Below are 20,723 nucleotides of genomic sequence, written 5' to 3' on the forward strand. Positions count from 1 at the left end.
TCCCTCACCCTGTTATCCACCCTGAGTACTTATGACCTTCAAATGACCCTTGAGCTTTCTCTTTGTTGGTGGTAGTATCCATTTTATTGATCAACACATGTGCTATAGTTATCCCAAGTCTACTGCATTAGTGTGAGAGATAAGAGCCTGAACTAAGATGAGGTCTGAGGGTTTGGAGAAGTGGAAGGTGATTCAGAAGAGATGTAAAAGGTGTGTTTGCTTGAATATAAGGAATTAAGGAAAAGGAAGGAATTTAGGATGAATCTCCAAATATCTGGCTGAGGTAGTTAGCTATATAAAGATGCACCTACCTACAAAGGAAATACTGGCCACTGGGGTCAGGAAAGAAAGAGGGAGGTGACTTCAGTATTGAAAGTGCTCAGTGGAAAAAGCTGTAGTGGGTATAGTGGGTATCTTTTGATGGTAAATCCAAAGGCAATTGGTTTATATGGATTTGGGACTCAGAAAGGAGGCATGGGTGAGCAAAAGACCTGGTAGCCAATGGTATGAATGTGATCATGAGACCTTAGGCAACACATTCAATTATTGGAGGAGATTTTGTCATAATAAAAGAGGTCCAGGGCCACCTGTGTGGCTCATTTGATTAAGCATCTCTTGATTTTGGCTCAGGTCATTATCTCAGGGTCATGAGATTGAGACCCACATTGGGCTCCGCGCTGGGCATGGAGCCTGCTTGGGATTCTGTCTCTCTCCCTTTTCTCCCTCCTCTCCCTCTGCCCCTCTCCCCCCACCCTCACTGCCCCTGTCTCTCTCAAATAAACATTTAAAAATAAATAAATAGCATTTTAAAAAAGAAAAAGAAAAGTCCAATACGTGCCCTAGAGAATGTAACATAGAAGAGGCAGCCGAATAAGATGAGCTCACAAAGGAGCCTCAGAAGAAATAACTAGTAGATCTAGAGAGCAAGACAAGAAACCAACCAGCTGTGGAACTTTCCATCAGTAAAGCAAATGTAGATAACTCAGTAAAAGATTGCAAACACTGTCATCTATCTCATTATAAAAATCATCGACTTTAAATGATTTTATTTTTGTTAAAAATTATGATCATTTTGTAAGTCACCTAAAACTGGAGGCCTATGTGTACACTGAGTGCCATTTAGATATTAAGTCTTGATGAATCTTGAGACTTGATATCAAGAAGTCAGCAGATAACAGTGTCATGGAGGCATACAACATGCCTCTGTTAGGTAGCTTAACACTAGGTACCTTAACGTAGGTACCTAATGTTAACATTAGGTAACTTGGCCTCAAAACTGTGTCAGGGGTGAACCAATGACCCGTAAGCAGCAGTAGGATCCAAGAACACACTGGCACTTTCCTCTCAGTCCCATGGAATCTGGAGGCATGGCAAAATTTAAGCAGCTTTCTCCTAATGGCTGTAAAGGAAGATCTTCAGGGGCAAGGCACATTTGAGTTAAGGCCAGTTGATGGAGGACATGTCCCTCCAAGCAGTTGAAGGAGTTTGCCCCAGAGAGGCTACAAGAAGGGTCAAGTTGTTTTGTTACTGGGATACTTGACTTGGGGTTGGGGAAAGAAGGAAAAAGCAGCTGATGTTTTTACAGGATGGATAAGCAGAGAAACCAGCATGGGGGGCTTGGCGGGGGTGGGTTATGAAGGATGGTGCAAATGAGGGATATTCTATCAGCTTATTTCCCAATCACACATTTTGGATGCTACAACCAGTGTGAGCCTCCAGGTGCCATGATTATTATGGCCTGCATTTAGCTGACACTAGTTCTGGAAGGGGAGAAAGTAAACCAAAACCTTGGGAACTACATACAGAACTTTCATTACTGCCGGCTGTTTATTTTGTGACTGGGAAATTACAATGCATGGAAGACCCTCACAAAGGAGTTTGATCCTTGCGATGGAGAGCTTGAAGGGCTGCTGGGAAACCAAAGAGCAAAGGCTGGGGTAGAAAAGGAAAGCCAAATGGAAATCTCCTTCACAAAGAAGCCCTAAGGAACTCTGCCAAGCTTCAGGAGGGTAGAGGTAGAGTGGTGACTATATGAGCAGCAAAGCCTTACTGTTTCCGCGGATGTGGTCTGCCTTCTCGTGGTTGATAGCTCTTGCTGTTCTGTTGCCTTTTATGTGTTAATTTTTCATGCCTTATTTCAAACAGCATCTGACTCCCATTAGGATGATCCTAAGGCAAGGCATTGTGTAGCAGCTGGCTGCCATTTTCACAGCAGCGTCTGCACATCTTTCTTTGAAATGTTCTTGCTCAGTGATGTGATTGAGAGGCCAATAGCCAGAACGTGTTCAAGGATAAATGGTTTACCTTAATAGTGGTAGAAAAAAATGCAAAGGATAAAAACCAGGCAGGGACAGAAATGAAATAATTGATGGTTGGTTAGCCCTCTCCTATGAAATTTGAAGATTCAGGCAGATTTGTGATTACCTTCAAAAAGTTGTGATCATTGGAAATAATTCATAAAACTGAAAAATTGCTCATGAAGTAATAGTCATGTTACTTGCATGGTTCCAAGCCTGTGCAATGTCTTCTGTTAGGGCAGAGAAGACAGTGGAGGAAGAGGAAGAACAGGAAAGAAGAAGGAACCATGTATATGGTAAAGGTGCATTCAGATTTTGAACAACTTTTGATTGCTTTAGACACATTTAATTCAAACTCTAGAACTTTATTCCATTAAGTGTGGACTCTGGGGATTTGGGGAGACAACAAGAATGCACAGCAGAATATGTAGAAGACCAGATCATGAGCCCAATTGATACAATTGTAGAGTGCCATAAGTTATTTTCTGATTTCTTTAAACTTAAGAAGAACTTCAGACTTTCCATTCCAGGCCATACTCCTTTTTTGCTAGCTATTCTGGGCTAGTCACTAGCTTTTAGAAAAATGAATTTAGTAATGACTACTCTTGCCCATTGCATTTTTTCCAAAAAGCCCATGAAGCATCCTGAGTGAAGAATTAAAACAATGGATGACTCCCTGGGGTAAATTCCTGTTCTAAAACCAGTTCTGCATATAGAACAGAATATTAGAATTAAATTGTGGTGTCCACTCGGGTCCCATCACCACAACAAGGAAACTGTTTTGAAGAGTGTATGGGTGCGAGGATGATCAGTGATGTTGTGTTGTGTTAATAACCATCATGCTGTGCAAGACAGTGCGCGAGAAATTGCTTTTAGCTTACCTCCGTACTATCTAAAATTTTATTAGATTAGCAGCTACACAGGAGGAGAATATCTAACATAGTCTATTAGTAAAAATCCTTTCCTGTGCCTTTGCAAGTGAAGGAGCCCTTCATTACGTAGTGTCTGCTAGTTCAGGGATTCCATTTCCATTGTTGCCCCAAGATGGATCCTGAGCACCCAGGAGGGTCTCTGCAAATATTCCAGCTGGTCTGCAAAGGGCTCAGATGAAAGTCTCCCCAGTGGCTTACCTCCTAAAAATGTAAGTTCCTAAACTGTCTGCTTTTTGCCTTTACAATTCTTTTTTTTTTTTTTTAAGTTTATTTATTTTGAGGGGAGGAAGGGCAGAGACAGAGGGAGAGAGAGAATACCTAGCAGGCTCTGCACTGTCAGCTCAAAGCCCAACGCAGGGCTTGATATCACAATCCTAGGATCATGACCTGAGCCAAAATCAAGAGTCAGATGCTCAATCAACTGAGCCATCCAGGTGTCCCTTGCCTTTACGATTCTTAACGTTACAAGATTTCATTTTACTTTTGTTTTTAAAACCCGATATTTGCATTCTTAATTTAAAATGTCTTTTTATTTTAGAAAAGTTGATCTAAAACCAAATTAGTCTTCTCTAAAACAAGTTTTCCCAGTAAATTATATCCATCTCCCAAAGCACTAAGAAATATTTCCCTTCTCTCATTTCTTTGCCTCTATGTGCAGATGTTACTAATAGTTTCACATGGATTCTTCAGCTGGTGTTTAAAGTTAAAAGCAAAGCCATCTGATACCATTAAAAGGCTAGAGAAAATGGTATCTGATGTGCCTGACTTGGACTCTTTCTCCTTAGTCTCTTGTCTTCAGGCTGTTGTAGATGAGACAGACATGGGTTAAGGCCGTTACTATCTGCATGTGGGGTACATCAGATTAAGGACTCTTGATTATCCAGACCATTCTGCCTTCTGTACACACACCTTGGTATGACTCTGAGGATGCAGGATGAAAGTGAGCTTGTGACGTGAGGAGAGCAGAAGACTAATGCATTAAGGGTATTAAGAAGAATTTTCGGGGTGCCTGGGTGGCTCAGTCAGTTAACCATCCAACTCTTCATTTCAGCTCAGGTCATGATCCCAAGGTCGTAGGATCGATCCCCCACATCAGTCTCCATCATGACACTGGGGAGCCCACTTGGGATTTTCTCTCTCTCTCTCCCTCTCTCTCTGTCCCTCCCCCTGCGCTAAATAAATAAATAAATAAATAAACTTTTAAAAAAAAGAAGAGCTTTCAGTTTTTGGGTCTTCCTATGTACCCATCTCTGTGCCAAATTCCAGACATAAATTATTTAAGCTGAATCCTCCCAGCAGCCCTGAGAAATAGGTGGTACTATGCCCATTTGACAGATGAGGAAACACAGGCGTATGTTAAGCTTGTGTGATTTGAAAGCCGTGCTTTTGAACTGCCGTCCTGTGCTGCATGTAATTTATATTGAAGGGGAGAGGGTGTTTGTGTGTGCATGTATATGCATATCTATGCACTTTAAAGATGGAGGAAAGCATTTTGGTGTCCTCTCCACCCTCAACTGTGGTAGGGTCCCAATGTGGATCCTTATATGTTATGTTCCATGAAAGGAACAAACAGCTAAAACAGGGGACAAGATTAGAAAGCTGACCCAACCAAGTTAAGCATAGGTCATAACTGTCTCGGTGCATGAATGTGTAGTGCATCATTTCACCTCTTTTAATTCTTGCTTTGTCTCTGTGCATTAAAGTTTCAATTATCCACGTTAACGGAGAGAATGCAGACATGAATAACTAAAGACCCAGTAATCTAAGGAGCAGTTCCGTAGCAGTTTGCCATTTATATGTGATTTGTTTGCGCTAGATTTATTTCCCTAATCTGTTTGCTTAGTCATCCCAGAATAGTAATAGATGGGTCTGTCCCAAGAGCAAAGATATAAGTGGATTATCCACAGGGGAATACAGTTAATTCATCAGGAAGAGCTTTTGATTTTATTTGAAAGCATAGCTTCAGACCGCTGACACCTTTTCTTTTTTTTTTTTCCCCTGAATTCATTTAGAACTTATGCTGTCAGGAGGATAAGAGATGCCTTCAGAGAAAATAAGAATGTAAAGGATCCTGTAGAAATTCAAACCTTAGTGAATAAAGCCAAAAGAGACCTTGAGTTAATTCGTCGACAGGTAAGATGGTTCAATGATGTCCTGTCTTTCATTAAGCGCTGTTAAGCTTTGACATCTCCTTCCTAATTGGACATCACTGCTTTCGGTGTTTATGATTTATACCACAGGGCCATGAAACTCTGTTCTTTTTACTCATATAGACACAGAAAGATGACCTATCCACATTACTGAACTCAAGAAGAACCTAAAGGAAAATATCAGCTTTCCAGAATTTCCAGGGGACGCATCCTTCTGGGAAGCTGCGTTCTCATAGTTCACTCAAGGTTGATCCTTTAAACATGGGAAACGTTTTAAAAATTTTGTCTCTTTGTAAGATATATTTACACATTTATGCGTTGACATATGTCAAAGAACATAAATATATTCTGCTTTTCCTTGTATTTTAAAATCGTAATTCAAGGTGATGTTGCCCTTTTCTTGAAGACACCATCCTGGTGAGTCGTTGCCACATGGAAGGTGTATCTGCAGGTGCAAATGGTGTAAAGCACAGCTGCTTAGCTAGTGAGCCCATAACAGACCCTGGAAGGTGTTTTTGTCTTCATCATGTAGAGGTGCCAGGGATCACACTGATTTGTGCTTGCTTTTCTCCTTCTCATGAGGTGGAGTTGGGCATCTGTAGCAGCATGGTCTCCTGGGTAGTGTCATTTGTCCCTCTTTCTGCAAAATTAATTAAAGAGCCAAAGGCCAAGCAGCCTGCTATCAGTTGGTTTTCTCACTCTCTAAAAAAATCATCCTTTTCACTATTTTTCTTTGATTTAACAATAATCACACCATAAGCTCCATTTCTGCTTCTGTTCATCTGTCTTACTTGCAGTAAATTTGTTTATAAAGTATGGAAGGGAAACCCCGTATCATTTCCCTAGGTTCTGCGTAGTGTTATGGAAAGGGCTTGTTTTATTTTGTTTTGTTTATTTAAATCCAAGTTAGTTAACATGTAGTGTAATAATGATTTCAGAAGTAGAATTTAGTGATTCATCACTAACATGTAACACCCAGTGCTCATCCCAGCAAGTGCCCTCCTTCATGCCCATTGCCCATTTAGCCCATCCCCCACTCAGCACCCCACCAGCAACCCTCTGTTTTCTGTATTTAAGAATCTCTGGTGGTTTGTCTCCCCCTCTCTTTTTATCTTACTTTTCCTTCCCCTCCCCCGTGTTCATCTGTTTTGTTTCTTAAATTCCACATATGAGTGAAATGATATTTGTCTTTCTCTGACTAATTTTGCGTAGCATAATACCCTCCGGTTCCATCCACATTGTTGGAAATGGCAAGATTTCATTCTATTTCATTGCCGAGTAATATTCCAGTGTGTGTGTGTGTGTGTGTGTGTGTGTGTGTGTGTGTGTACGTGTACCACATTTTCTTTATCCATTCATTAGTCGATGGAGATTTGGGCTCTTTCCATAATGGTGGCTGTTGTCAATAGTGTTGCTATAAACACTGGGGTGCATGTGCCCCTTCAAATCAGTATTTTTGTATCCTTTGGATAAATACCTAGTAGTGCAATTGCTGGGTTATAGGGTAGTCCTGTTTTTAATTTTTTGAGGAACCTCTATTCTGTTGGAAAGGACTTGTTTAGCATCATCAGGAGATACCAGCTTGGCTGACAGCATGTCATATCACAATATATGACATACATATACACATCCCTAACCCTTCTTCATGCTTGACTCTAAACAGAATTCAAAAAAGAAAAAAAAGAAGAAGCTATAGTATGCACTGTAGTTTTCTTTTTATGTCACATTTGAAAGTCTTGCAATCTGATGAAACAGTCCCTTCTAGAATAACCTTTCAGATTCTGATAACCCTTCTTGAGTTCTACAGTTATCTAGCAACAGAATAACTTGGGCACATCTGGACAAGCCTGGGAAATGATCTTTAAGGAAGGGCATGAAAAGATAATAGGAGTCAGAAAAAGAAACTGATCTGCACATTTGCATGCACTCTGATAGTGGCAGGTAAAAGAGTTGTCATTTTGAAAACTCTAGGACAATGGCATTTCCTAGACATCAGTGGCTGAATTTTATGGGATCCTTTAGCACTGGAACTTGGAAAAGCAAGCAGCCTGAGTCCTTATTTCACATAAACTCAGAGAGATTCAATTCTTTGGCACTTTCTTATGTGGAAGTTGGCAAGCGTCTCCCAAACAGGCTGGCTTCATCTTTCTGTGTAAAGTTGCACAGAGTAGAAACTGCTTAGAAAAGGTGCCTGTAAGTACTCTGTGCCACTATTTCTTCTGTTATGTAATTGTCTGTGTCTTCTCCTGTTTTGAAATGCTAAAACCACCTTTCAAGAACAGAAAGACTAGACTAGCTCTCATCACACATCCCCAGTAAATCCATGCTCAAAACAGACTCCAACTCTGCAGTCATGGGACATGTGCTGGGGCCAGGGTGCCCTCCCTAGGACAGCCTGGCAAGTGCACCTTCCTTGACCTTGGGGGACTTGTGCTGCCTAAAATTATGTTATCCCTAAAGACTCTGCTCATGCTCAGAATGGTTCTGACAAATGAAAGCATTCCTATTCCATTAGAGAACTCATTAGCCATTTATAAGTCAATAACGTTTCTGTTCACTTCCCTGTCTTGTCAAGAGTATTCCTGAATCCAGGAATTTACCATGGTTAGCTTATGAGATGTTAATGTTACTGACTCCTCTAGCTACCTTGCTGAAAGCTAATATGAGTTGACCTTGGCCTAAAGGCCCAAAATAAAGCAGTGTCCGTATTTTCTTCACACCAGCTGCTATAATAGCCATCTAGCTTGCCTCCCTGATTTCCCTCCTGAATGATCTATTCTCCACACACTGCCAGAGTGATCTTTTTTTAAAAGGAAAATTAGAGCAGGTTATACCCCTGCTCAAAACCCTCCAGAGGCTTCATAGCACCATGGCAATAAAATCTGAAGTGCTTAAGAAGTCCTCAAAGGCCCTCCATTGCCTACGTCTCCCTCACACTATTTCAGATACCATCTTGATGTCCCCAAAACACCCCCGGCTTGTTCCCGTTGCAGAGGCTTTGTACCTTCTGCCTGGAATACTCTCTCCCCAGACCTTCCCACTGCTCGATTCCCCTTTTCACTCAGATTTTTACTCCAATTTCACCTTCTCACAGAAGCCTGTCCTGACCACACTGTCTAAAATAACCTTCCTTCTGTCATTCTGTCCCTTATCCTGCTTTCATTTTCCTTATGGCATCTATCAGTCCTGAAAATAACATTCCTTATTGCCTTGTCTGTTTTCTCCTCTTCTGTGAGGGTAGGGATCTCCCCTGTCATGGTCACCAATGCCTAATTGCAAGAACACAGGCTCTGGGTCCAGCCTGCCTGTGTTCAAGTCCTGACTCAGGCTACTAACTATGTGATCTTGAACCACATATTTAACCTCTTGGTGCCTAATGTAAAATTCAGATGAGAACAGGCTCAACTTCATGGGTATGGTGAGCATCAAATAATATATGTGAAGCCCTTGGGAACATACTGGCACATAGTATATACTTGATATTGTACTATTGTTTTTTTTTTTTTTAATTTTTTTTTTTCCAACGTTTATTTATTTTTGGGACAGAGAGAGACAGAGCATGAACGGGGGAGGGGCAGAGAGAGAGGGAGACACAGAATCGGAAACAGGCTCCAGGCTCAGAGCCATCAGCCCAGAGCCTGACGCGGGGCTCGAACTCACGGACCGCGAGATCGTGACCTGGCTGAAGTCGGACGCTTAACCGACTGCGCCACCCAGGCGCCCCGATATTGTACTATTGTTATCGGGAGTATCTAGAAAAACTCTTAATAATCCTCTGTGGAGGGTGCCTGGGTGGCTCAGTCAGCTAAGCATCCAACTCTTGATTTCAACTCAGGTCATGGTTTCACGGTTCATGGGCTCGAGCCCGGCACTGTCAGTGCAGAGCCTGCTTGGGATCCTCTCTCTCTCTCTCTCTCTCTCTCTCTCTCTCTCTCTCTCTCTCTCCTTCCCCTGTTCGTATACTCTCTCAAAATAAATAAACTTTAAAAAAATAAAATAAAAAAATAATCCTATGTGGACTAAAGGAATATGTGAAGAGTTTGGCCCCTGGGATCACACATCTCAGGCAAGGGGTCTATGCCACCAAAATCATGGTGTCTTGCTGGCTACCCAGAACCTTTCTTCAAAGAGAATGAACCATAAAGGGAAGGTGGAAACCTAATAAGGCCCTTAACCTCTAATCTAATGAGACATAACTGATACGAGCGGTAATATGCTTCTATCAGGTCCCTCTTCCATTTGCATCCTTGGACCCAAAGACCATCCACCAGGATGCATATCCATCCAAGCATCATTTTTCCATGGATAAGAAAGCCCCTGGCCACCTTCCCAGCTGCTACATACACACATCCTTAAAGGCAGTGCTCAAAGCGGAACCCTCCATCCAACTTCTCTCCTCTCTCGACACTGTTTACCTCTTCCTGCTTTCCAGTCAGTCTTTACAGTGGATCTTGCTTTCTGCCAATGCTTCTTCATTCCCTCCAGTCAGCTGTGATGCTAACAATACAGCTGTACACATGATACGATTGTGAAGTTTTAAAGAAGTCTCTGAGCAAAGATTTTCTTCTGGCTTTTTTGGATAGAGAACCAAGGTGCAGGCTGGATGCCTTAGAGCTTAGAGCAGACTCAGAAGTTGAAGGACATGAACTCCTAAGTCAGTAGAAACTGAAGGATAAAGATTAAGTCATTCCCCAGTTTTGTTCCCCAGGTATTTAAGGACATCAACCCAGCTTAGCATCTCCTCAGAGGTCTTTCTTCTTTCGTATCCTTAACGCTCAGAGATCCTGTCTCATTGTGGCAACCCTGGAGGGTGCTAGTTGGCATCAGTATTTCTCATTAGTCCTGCACACCACTCCTGAGGATTACTCTCATTTCAAGAAGTGGCATGGCAGATTGTTTTTCCTCCATTATGACCAAGTCAGACTCCTTTTGCTCCCTCTCCATAATTATGGCCCACTGAATAGAAACCTGACGTACACTTGTTCTTTCTTTTTGACATTCTTGGACCAACTGTCCCCTGAAAATTATAATCTAGTCTATCAGTCCCCAGTCTCTTTCCAGAGACAAGTATCATCTCATATCCCATAACTAGTAGAGGCATCCTTTTACCTTTCTTAAATTCCCATTATTTCCATATAAAATGGTCCTGTAAAGACAGATTGATCCTGGCAGCTTGTATGAGTATTTCCTCTCGCTGAAAGCAGGTTCTGGACTAGCCCCCACTAACCCTACCTTCCCTGTCTGCTTCCCAAGCAGGATCAAAAAGTTGGAGAGGCCTTCTGTGTATGTGCCAGATGGTGCCAAAAAGGATGCCCAAAAGATGGACTATATATGTGTAGGGTTGGGCAAAAAGGTCTCACACAATCTGGACAGCAAAGAAGTACTCAAGGACTTTCTACCTCAGAGGTTACAAAAGGCCCCTTAGATGTTGCATATCAGAAATAAGAACAAGAAGGTCATCTTGGTTCTTTTTTTCCATTTTGCTGTTCTGACGGTATTCCTTTTGATAAGGCACTGATTAGAATTAGCCCTCAGTTAATCATTCCCACTCATTATAGTTTGTCATGCCCCTTTGGATTTTGAACAACCAGAGCCTTATTTTCTATCACTGCTTCCATGCTCTACACCTTTGCTACTTGAGGTCACCCCTCTCCAGACCCGCAACATTGCTACCACCAAGGGGCCCTCTTCCCCTGTGTAGTTCATAGAGATTGGTGGTCGTCATAGTGAAAGTATTTTCCAAACATTCTGAAATAGAGTTATCGCCTTTGTTATATACCCAGCTAAATAGCAACATGTCTGTGAGAGGAGACATGGAAGAAACAGCCGAGGGTGGGAAACTATAACTACAGCAAGGAGGCCAGACCAATGTTTGTATACGTTGACAAAATTTCCTTGGATATGCAAATTAAGGTTGTGACTTTAGGAATTCTTAGCTACAGCCTAAATGTATAGCAACTTTTTCTTGAAACCTGGTGAAGACTAATATATCTGTGCAGAGTTTGGGTTTGTTTCCAGCTACGCGACATTCTCACTGTTCATCAGAGTGCATCCCATGATGCATACCATGAAGACCAGGCTCTAGGTTCTCGGGTAGCAACACACCTACATAACAGAAGGGGTGTGTATATGTGTGTGTGTGTGTTTGTACGCATGCGTTTGTGATTGACTCTTTTCTTACCCAGTTAACCAAGTAAAACCACAATCTCTAGGAAAGGAACAACTATTCCCTATTGAGAGGTTCCCAACCACCACCTTAACTAGGCTAGCAGATTTAGCACTAAATTTACATCCAAATGTTTGCTTCCCCTACCAGGGATGGTTGTACATGCGCTGATAAGGAATGCATCCCACAAAAGGAGGTTCAAGTGTAACTTCAGCATTTCAATGAAGTATTTGTTGCTGTGGTAGGTAATTTTACATGCTGGGTGACAACAAGGTTCTGGAGTCATACCAGCCTTGCCAGCAGCTTTTCAGTGACAACAATTTTTTTTTCTAATACTTTCCTGAAGGAAGGATTTTTTTTTTTTTTTTTTTTCATTTTAGAGAGAGCTTGAGCAGGAGAGAGGGGCGGAGGGAGAGAAAGAGAGAGATAGAAAGAATCCATGCTGAGTGTGCAGCTCTCCCTCTCCCGGTGCAGGGCTCAATCCCATGACCCCAAGATCATGACCTGAGCTAAAATCGAGTTCTATGTTCATCCAACTGAGCCACCCAAACGCCCCAGTGATAACAATTTTATACCACATTAGTCATTCTTAAGCCAGTGACGGCTTTGCAGGAGGGGCTTGGTTTGCTTTGGTTTGGTTTTTGACAAACAACTTTTTTACATATATTTTTCCTTCACATCCAGTTAAACAAAGTTGCTTTCAGTTTGGAAACATTGATTATGTCTTTTTTTCTCATAAGAAAAAAGTCTTTACCTGAATATTTATATAACTTCATTGCTGTTTTTACAACAAAAAAGTTTTAAACTGATTCATAGAATCCATCCAGTAACTTATGAAATTGAAATCCATTTCTCAAGAAGATGCAGTTATGGCTGAATGTATTTGATGCTTAGAGTACAGCATGAATAAGAAAAAATCCTTCATTCATCTGTGTTCATCTCTCCAAAAGCAAAAGAATCCATTTGACGTTTCGGTAAATATCAAAGTTAATTGTTTTCAAAAAAAAAAAAAAAGCTTCCCACATTCCCACAGAACCTTCCACCCAAGAAAGAGCAGTTTCAATGAATGGCTCCTGGAATCGGCTGAGTCTTCCTTTAGTCCAGTGAGGAGATGGTGTCAGGAATGTTCCTTCCACTGCTGGTGATGACCCCTGTGTCAGTCAGCTGCTGGTTGAACTAACATGAATATTGCTTTCATGAGGGCTGGTGGTGGTGACAGATGTGCTCTTGCTGTTAAAGGTGAGGTGAGACTCTCCAAAAAGATAAGAGGACAATACTAGGGATCAAGTGGAATATGAGGAGAAAAATCCAGACCTGGCAGATCTGATGACATGCTTTATATTGGCACATGGTGGAATAGCACTGGGCAGTCTGTTAGTGAAGGCGAAATAACAGCAGCGTCAACCAATGTCACACTAGGCACCCGTACAAAAGATGGCTGGGACATGAGAACCCCTTTGCTGGGGCTGCTTTGTGCTTCTGACATCAGGATGCCTTTTGTGTTGGCAAGAGGGGCTTCCTCTTCCTGGGGAAGGCTTTCTAGTGTTAGGTCAGTAACATCCCCCTTCTTCCTGCTTACCTCACTGACTACAGTCACTGAACAAGGCTTATGAAGACACTTGGAATTTTTATTTTTATACATGCTTGCTGGATACTTTCGTCACTTCTTTTCTTCTGTCTCATTGGACACCAAGAACCATCTTCTTGGAATCCGATCTCATCCACATCAGAACAGTCATTGAGAATTCCCATAAAAAGCCCATCTAAAATTAGACTTTCATGGGCAGCTTTTTTGTCACACACAGGACAAATCCAAGCGGGCTTCTCATTCATTTGCAGATAAAGGGCACCATCAAAACACTATAGATGTGTACCAGTCACTGCATGGCATGGGATTGTCGGCCTCATTTTCCTTAAAGGGCACCTCAAGGATACCTGAAGGAATTTCACTATCAGGAGCTGCAGTTAAGTTTTTCTTTAATTAGTTTTCTGAAATGATCAGGGTTTCTAGTATCTTTCATCTTTAGTCTCTGTAATGACATGGTTGATGTGAGCTGTAATACAAGATATACAGACATGGAGTAGTTCTTTCCAATATCTTTTTTTTTAATACTTATTTATCTTGAGGGAGGGTCAGAGAGAGAGGGAGACACAGAATCCAAAGCAGGTTCCAGGCCCCAAGCTGTCGGCACAGAGCCTGACATGGGGCTCAGAACTCACAAACCATGAGATCATGACCTGAGCTGAAGTCAGACACTTGCTTAACTGAGCCAACCAGGTGCCCCAATTCCTTCCAATTTCTGATGCCCAAGAATGAAAATCTGATTTGGCACAGCTGAAGACAACCCAACTAAAGATGTATTTGTGTTCAATCCTATTTTTAGGTGGTCATGCATAGCCAGGCAAAGGAAATGGCTTCCCATTCACTTTTATACATAGACCATTGAGGTGATTTTGTTCTTGAAAGCAACTTCTCTCTACCAGGCAGAATCCCAGCTAAACTTGTACTTTGTAATCTCTCCTATTATCTGGCAAAAAAAAAAAAAAAAAAAAAAAAAAAATCCCTGAATATGCATTTCTCTCTAACTTGTGTCAGAACAAAAATAAAAACTTCTCTTGAAATCGTTGAATACTGCTTTGAGCTAAACTCATGGGCTTGATGAGAACATCAGGAACATCATAAAAGGGCAGTTTTTTTTTTTTTAAATGCACATCAGGATGGACAGGAGGAATTGGGGGAGATGGCTGCATCTCAAACATGAGCTTAGTATTTTGAAGCAGCACGGAACCAACAGGAGAGGTATCGTGGGTGTGGTATCATAGAGGTGGAAGGCAACCAGTGGATTCCAGCCATGGCCAAGTCAGGTTCTACAGGATGAGCTGTCATCCATATTGAAACCAATGGCTTGATTACAGATCAACCAGAAAGTGCTTCAAGAGACAGTGGGTATCCACATCTCTATAATTTTTGGATTTTAGTCTGAGCCACAAGACTACAGCCACTCTTCTGTAAATGAAACGAGTATCAGGAGACCATGCTTGTGTCCACTTTATGCTGTCCAGGAAAGCCTAATAACAAGTGTAGTTCAGATCCCCTAAAACTAGAACCATATTCAGATTGGCTAAAATGAAAAACAGTGAGAACACCAGAGGCAGGTGAGGATGCAGAGAAACTAGATCACTGCATACGTTGCTGGTAGGAAAGTGAAATGGTACACCTCTCCTGAACTCGAAATCTGCCAACTGTGGGTGCTGCCACCAGAGCACTCCTCCCACCAGCACCCACGATACCTCCAGCACCGTCCTAAGCTGGACCCTGCTGGCAACAGGGATGCAGCTGACCAGCAGGGGAGCAACGCCCCACCAAACTAGGGCTTTTTATAATAAAATGGTTCAAGTAATGAATGTATGAAACTGCAGTTATAGGGGCGCCTGGGTGGCTTAGTTGGTTGAGCATCCAACTCTTGATTTCAGATCAGGTCATGATCCCAGAATGGGGCTCTGCACTGGGCATGGAGCCTGCTTAAGATTTTCCCTCTCTCTGTCCCTCTCCCTCTGCCCCTTCCTCCCGCTCACATGCCCCCCTCCTCAAAACATAAAGAGTAAATCTCAGTGGTAAGCAGTTAAGAACAGACTCCATACAGCCATTAGAAATAGTAGGAAAGAGGTTGATCTTACTGGTAGCCAGCATTTCTATGTGAGAGGAAGCATTTTCACCGTTTCTTAGCTTGCACCTAATTACTTTGTCAGTCACTAAAAGCAATTTGCCCAGTTTATTGGCGTTTGGGTGGTGATAGATGAGAGTCTCTGAAACCAAATTTTTTTTTACTTTTGTTTACTATTTTATGGTTTAGTCTTTACATGACCGTTCTAGAGAAATGTCCACCAATAACATTTTTAGTGTGCATGTCATGAAATGAGAAGTTCATGAATGATGTCTGTCTTCTTTCACCACCAGTCACTGCAACATCCATTTTAGTGCCCCATGTAGTAGTTAAAACTTAACTTAGAAGTGATATCTCGGGGCATCTGAGTGGCTCAGTCTATTGAGCGTCTAACTCTTGATCTCAGCTCAGTCTTGATCTCAGGGTCATGAGCTCAAGCCCTGCATTGGGCTCTGTGCTAGGCATGAAGCCTACTAAATAAATAAGTAAATAAATAAAGTTCAGGATTGTTAATTTTATGGTGCTTTTTTTCACCATAAATAATAAAAAATATCTCCCCACCCCCCGACCCCCAACAAAAGAATTATAGCTAGTCATCCATTTTTTTTTCTTAACTGGGAAAAATAAAATTAAATGCTTCAGACGTTGGTATTTAAGCATAGGAGGCTTAAGTCGTCTGAAGCTTGAACAAGTGAATTTATATCTGTGAGCCTTCAGTTTCTTATCTGTAAAATCAGAAGATTATATAGTCCAATTTCTAAGCCTACTTCCAGTTCTAAAATTCCATGGTCTAACATTTCACATAAATATCTGTCCCCTTCTTTATTTGCAGAAACTTACTGATATATTTTTTTTAGTAAACTACTCTATGCTTTGCATTCCTTGACCAATCTTTGCTAAGATCTTAACTCACTAGAGTTTAGGCTATAGATAAGCAAAGTTGTAAGCCAGCTATGTATTTATACCATCATAAATTTCAAAAACTTCTCTTGGTCTAACCTCTCTGCCACAAGGAAAGTCAGAAAATTGAATTATTTTATTAATGTCGCTAGCACCTCTGCTCTTAGCCTTCCTTTCTGATAGAATATACATCACCAGTACTAGAGCATATCTCTGAACAAAACATTTTCTTTCAAAGAAAATTAAGTAGCAATTCAAGAGCAATAATATGATAACTTGATAGGCAAGAAAAGGATTAAAATGCTTTCCTCAAGCCCCACCTTAATGTTGATACTAGTTTCTTCTTGATTGGACTTTTCCCTGCTCCCTGGATGGCTTCTCAGCTGCATGAAACGCAATCTGTGAGATAAATCAAATGACACTGTATATTTTGTAATTCCGTGCCCACAGTTTCTTTCCCTAGATATTTATCAAGCACCCACTCTATGCCATGTAATTATGAATTGACTTTATGAGCTTTTTGGAGGCAGAGTTGGGAATGGAATTTTGAAGTCCATCAGAACCTTGTAGAAGTTCTTTCTCAGTTTGATTCTTGGGAGACAAACCTTTTCTCTTCAATCCAGATCATACCTATTTGTTCATCTAATAGAACAGAAATATATGGACTCTGATAGGGTACCCCAGCAATACTTTCCTTGTGTCTATATAGATCAACTAAGATTAGATCAAAAGATCTATCTACATATTTAAAAACTAATAAAACAGTCAGAAGCAAAGGAGATTTAAGTACTCTATCTTGGACTTCAATAAAAATCCTCAGGAAATCAACATGAATTTATATACAATGACTCAGTTGCCCCCTGAGTGAACCCTGTATCTTTTGGATATCTGAATTCTTTCAATGTGAATGAAAGATTCCCCAACCCCCTATCAGATGAGAAGGGATGATTACTTTTATAGCTTGGCCTACATGTGACATTTTTTTTCAGCCTGTTCAATATATAGTTCCTCTACAGCTATAAAAAAAAGACTTCTTCATACAAGGATTGAAACCACTTTCTCTGCATTTTCTGGAAATTCCAGTACATCCTTGAGTCTGGGACGATAGTATTCCCACAGTTAGCATTCCTGTGGAAGAAATGCCTCTCTGATGGAGATTGCCCAGCAAATTTGCTTGAGTCTTCCAAGGCTGACATGCATAAAACAAGATTCCGGGTTCTTTCTAGAAGAAGCCTATCCCACCTCTGCATTTTTTCATATACAGCAATTGTTCTTTTTCATATTTGCGTGTGCAGAAGAGCTGAAGAAGGCAGCAGTAACGCTATTTATAGAAAGCTTTGCACGGGTTTCATTATTATCCTTCTCCCGTTGAGCCTACGAGAGCTGTTCACTCTTGAATTCCCTAAAGAACTATTTTTGTTGCTAAAGTATCTAAAGTGGAAGTAGATACCATCAACTCTGAAGCAGAAAGTACATTGATGTTCTAGGCAAGAAGTGGAAGTTGTCGATCTAAGCTCTGAGAGGAGCTTACTATGGGACCTTGGGGTAGCTGTTTATGTGCCTAATTTACCATATGTGTAAAAAGATGATTTTATATATGAATATTGATGAAGGTGATGCGGGTGGTGGTGGTGGTGGTGGTGGTGGTGGTAATGGTAATGAGGTGTGCTTGTTGTCAGTGTGGTTCATTGTGTCCTCTTTAGGCACTGAGACTACGTACTAAGCCCTTAGAACATGTTTCAGTTTCTCACAGCGGCCTTGTGAGAAAGATACTGTTTTCCCCATGTGTTAGATGAGGAAATTCAGACTGAGTGTGTTTGAATAACTCCCTGAGAACACACAATTAGGAGAATGGTGGGCCCACATGTCTTCTCACTTTTTTGGCCAGTTCTTAGAAGAGAGATCAAACTGTGGGTGGTCTGATCTTTACAGAAGCAAATAAGACATGGGAGATAGGAAAACAAGGCGAGATGTAGGTTTCCTTTTCTAATTGCTCATTTAGAATTTGTATTAGAAGGTAACAGTCTCTCTTCTGTAGACTCATGAATAGTTTATCCCTCTGAGCTGATCTCCTTTATCATTTCTCAAAAAACTATCTCCCTCTCTCTCTCTCTCTCTGCCTTCAAAAGAAAAAAAAAATACAGAAACCACAGTCTGAAAATGTTAAAGTTCAGCCACCTTATTTAAGAAGTGTTTGCTCAGAATTTCCCCGTAGATCTGAAGGTTGCAGCTCCAAATGTGCTTTTCCTGACAAGCAGTAACACTCGAGTGCCCTTCACTGGAAACCTTTTGATGCCTCGCTGCTGGGGTTGTCCTTTCAAGTAATCAGTTAATTTCAGCCATGCTTATGCAGAAGATCTTGTCCCAAGATGACTAAGGAACAGTTTCACACCTTCTAGGAAGGGGGCGGGGGGGGGGGTCCGAGGGATTCACCCCATTTATGTTTGTGTTTCTATACCACATCCTCTCTGGTGGCGGGAAGCCAGTGTGCTCCCACGCCCAGCGTATGGATAAGAAAATGCACTCCTTTCTGAGCACTTGGTATCTGCAGTTGGATTTTTATAAATTTGATGTGTTTCACTGGTATATATACATGAAGGCTAGATTCATTGGTGCTGTTGGAAAGATACCTCCTCCTTATACATCTCTCAGTGTTAAAAACTATTGTTGTTTTATGCAGAGATGTAATAGGAATGGTAGCCAAGAGAAGAGGTTTTGAGTAACATACACCTAAACTGAAATCCTAACACTTACTCACTAGCCCTCTGGCCTTGGTCATGTTATTTAATTTCTCTTAAAATATTACCATCATTCAATTTTTCTACTAAAGGCTAAGGAATACCATTCTGAAGTTAATGTTAGTTTTGTACTTGCTTTGCTTTTAAAATACCAAAGCCAAACACATCAGAAATTTTCTCTCTTCCCCAGTCTGGTAATGAAGGCTGTCGTATCATGAATTGGTCCGTGGTAAATAATCAAAAGACTCTATTCTCTAAGATGTGGCACTGTAATAATCTTAGTTTTATTCAGTAATGATAGTGCACATTAAATCAGTATTTTAAGTCTTTTTCTTTTCCTCGAACATTTCCCCTTCATACAGCCTAAGAGATACTTCTCCCCACCCATCTCAACTTCTTAATGCAGTGAAAATAGCACCAACCAGAGGCCACAAAGATTCTCCTCAGTCTCAGAAATTAGCAGTAGCATCACCAGGAAGTCCATGACCCTTTAGGCCTCATCTGTAAAAAAGTAAGGAATTGGGTACATTGGTTTCCAAGATCTCTAGCAGCATAAGAATTTGTTTATGAATCCTAAGTTTAACTGCCTTGTCGAGATTGGACTTGGGGTTTCTTTCAGCAGATTATTGCATCTCACTAATAAGTGAGTACATTCCAGAATTGCCTACACGGAGCAATTGGACATGCCTCTGGAGCTCAGTGAAAACTCAGTCACTAAATGCTGGGTGGCCCAGGAGCCAGCAGACCTGGGGTCTGCTCCCACCCACCGTTAGTAGGCAGGCAGCTCCCCCTGTGAGTGAGGAGGGAGGTGCTCCATGACCCTCTGAGGCCTCTCTCACACCGGACATTCCCTGATCCTGAAACTAATTGGTAATGATTGGTAGGTCCCAGAAACATCCCTGGGAATGTTGGATTTTGACCAAAGGTGAGTTATGTCACTGACCTCCTCTGTTTACTGAATTGACTTTAAAAAGAAACCCGAACTCCCCTGAGCTCACAGACAGCATGTTTTGTTGAGTGTGGGGGCGTAGCTAGGTTACGTAATGCTGGGTTATGTAATGTTCGTGCTTCGTTGTCAGCCTCAGCAGTGGAGCCGATTCGAGAAAACCCTTTGGCTGTACTTTGTGAAAGCTTTTAATACCCGGTGATGGCAGGAACGTTACCTGGGTCATGGTGACGTCAGGAGGCCTGTGAACTGTGCACAGAGCCCGCTGTTCTGTACATTCACAGACTGTACGTACCTCACTTACTAATGAGGTTTTCTTCACTGGGACCCAACGGTCCTCCAAGCCAGAGTGGGATGGGAAAGGGGACACCCGGAGAAAAGGCAAAAGGGAATGTTCCCCTTGCTTTGAACTAGGTTCTGAGCATTGCCAAGCTCAGTGTTTTGCTTTGTTTTTCCGCTCTCAGCTGCTGGGTAAGGTGTGCAGTTGTCTGCATAACTATCCATGTTTTTTATAACACTGAAGTATTCTTACTGGAAATGTGTTTTAAAACTGAGTCCATGTTTCCCTACCAGACACTGACCACTCTCCTCTATTCTGGGCAGTTTCTGGATCTGTTAGGAAAACTGCTTGCTCCTGCCTGTTTCTGTGCCTCCAGAGCCTGTCCCATGGACAGTCCTACTTTATATCCTGCCTGTGCAGCTCAGTCTCTCTGAAGCCAAATTGCAGGATCCTTGCGGGGGTGGGGTGCTGTTGGACCAGCACTGCACAGGCACACAGCACACACCCAGTGAACACCTTTCTGTGTTCACCAGCTCCCCACGGGAAGGCCTTGAATACCCTTCCTCCTTCTTTCTTGCCTGCCCAAATCTTGTCCTCTGAGCCACCAGAGCACTGAAGTGTGACTCCACAGCATTGACATGGCATTGCA

At 41.8% G+C, this 20,723-nt stretch overlaps 1 protein-coding gene and 1 pseudogene across 4 annotated transcripts in view; one reads left to right on the plus strand and one right to left on the minus strand.

The window, feature by feature from the left end:
• LYRM4 (LYR motif containing 4) overlaps nt 1-20,723 on the plus strand; it is a 171,640-nt gene that overhangs the window by 40,415 nt on the left and 110,502 nt on the right. For 2 of the 4 annotated variants that reach the window (XM_030314919.1, XM_030314921.1), the window contains exon 2: nt 5,242-5,362. In XM_030314919.1, the coding sequence (XP_030170779.1) occupies nt 5,242-5,362 (121 nt within the window). Of the gene's footprint in view, nt 1-3,281; nt 3,439-5,241; nt 5,363-5,502; nt 5,638-20,723 lie in introns of those variants that run through there. The other 2 variants (XM_030314922.1, XM_030314920.1) reach the window with 2 other exon arrangements.
• On the minus strand, nt 12,508-13,690 carry LOC115513631 (annotated as a pseudogene).

The sequence above is a fragment of the Lynx canadensis genome, chromosome B2 (genome assembly GCF_007474595.2).
Source record: "Lynx canadensis isolate LIC74 chromosome B2, mLynCan4.pri.v2, whole genome shotgun sequence".
Classification (NCBI taxonomy): Eukaryota; Metazoa; Chordata; class Mammalia; order Carnivora; family Felidae; genus Lynx; species Lynx canadensis.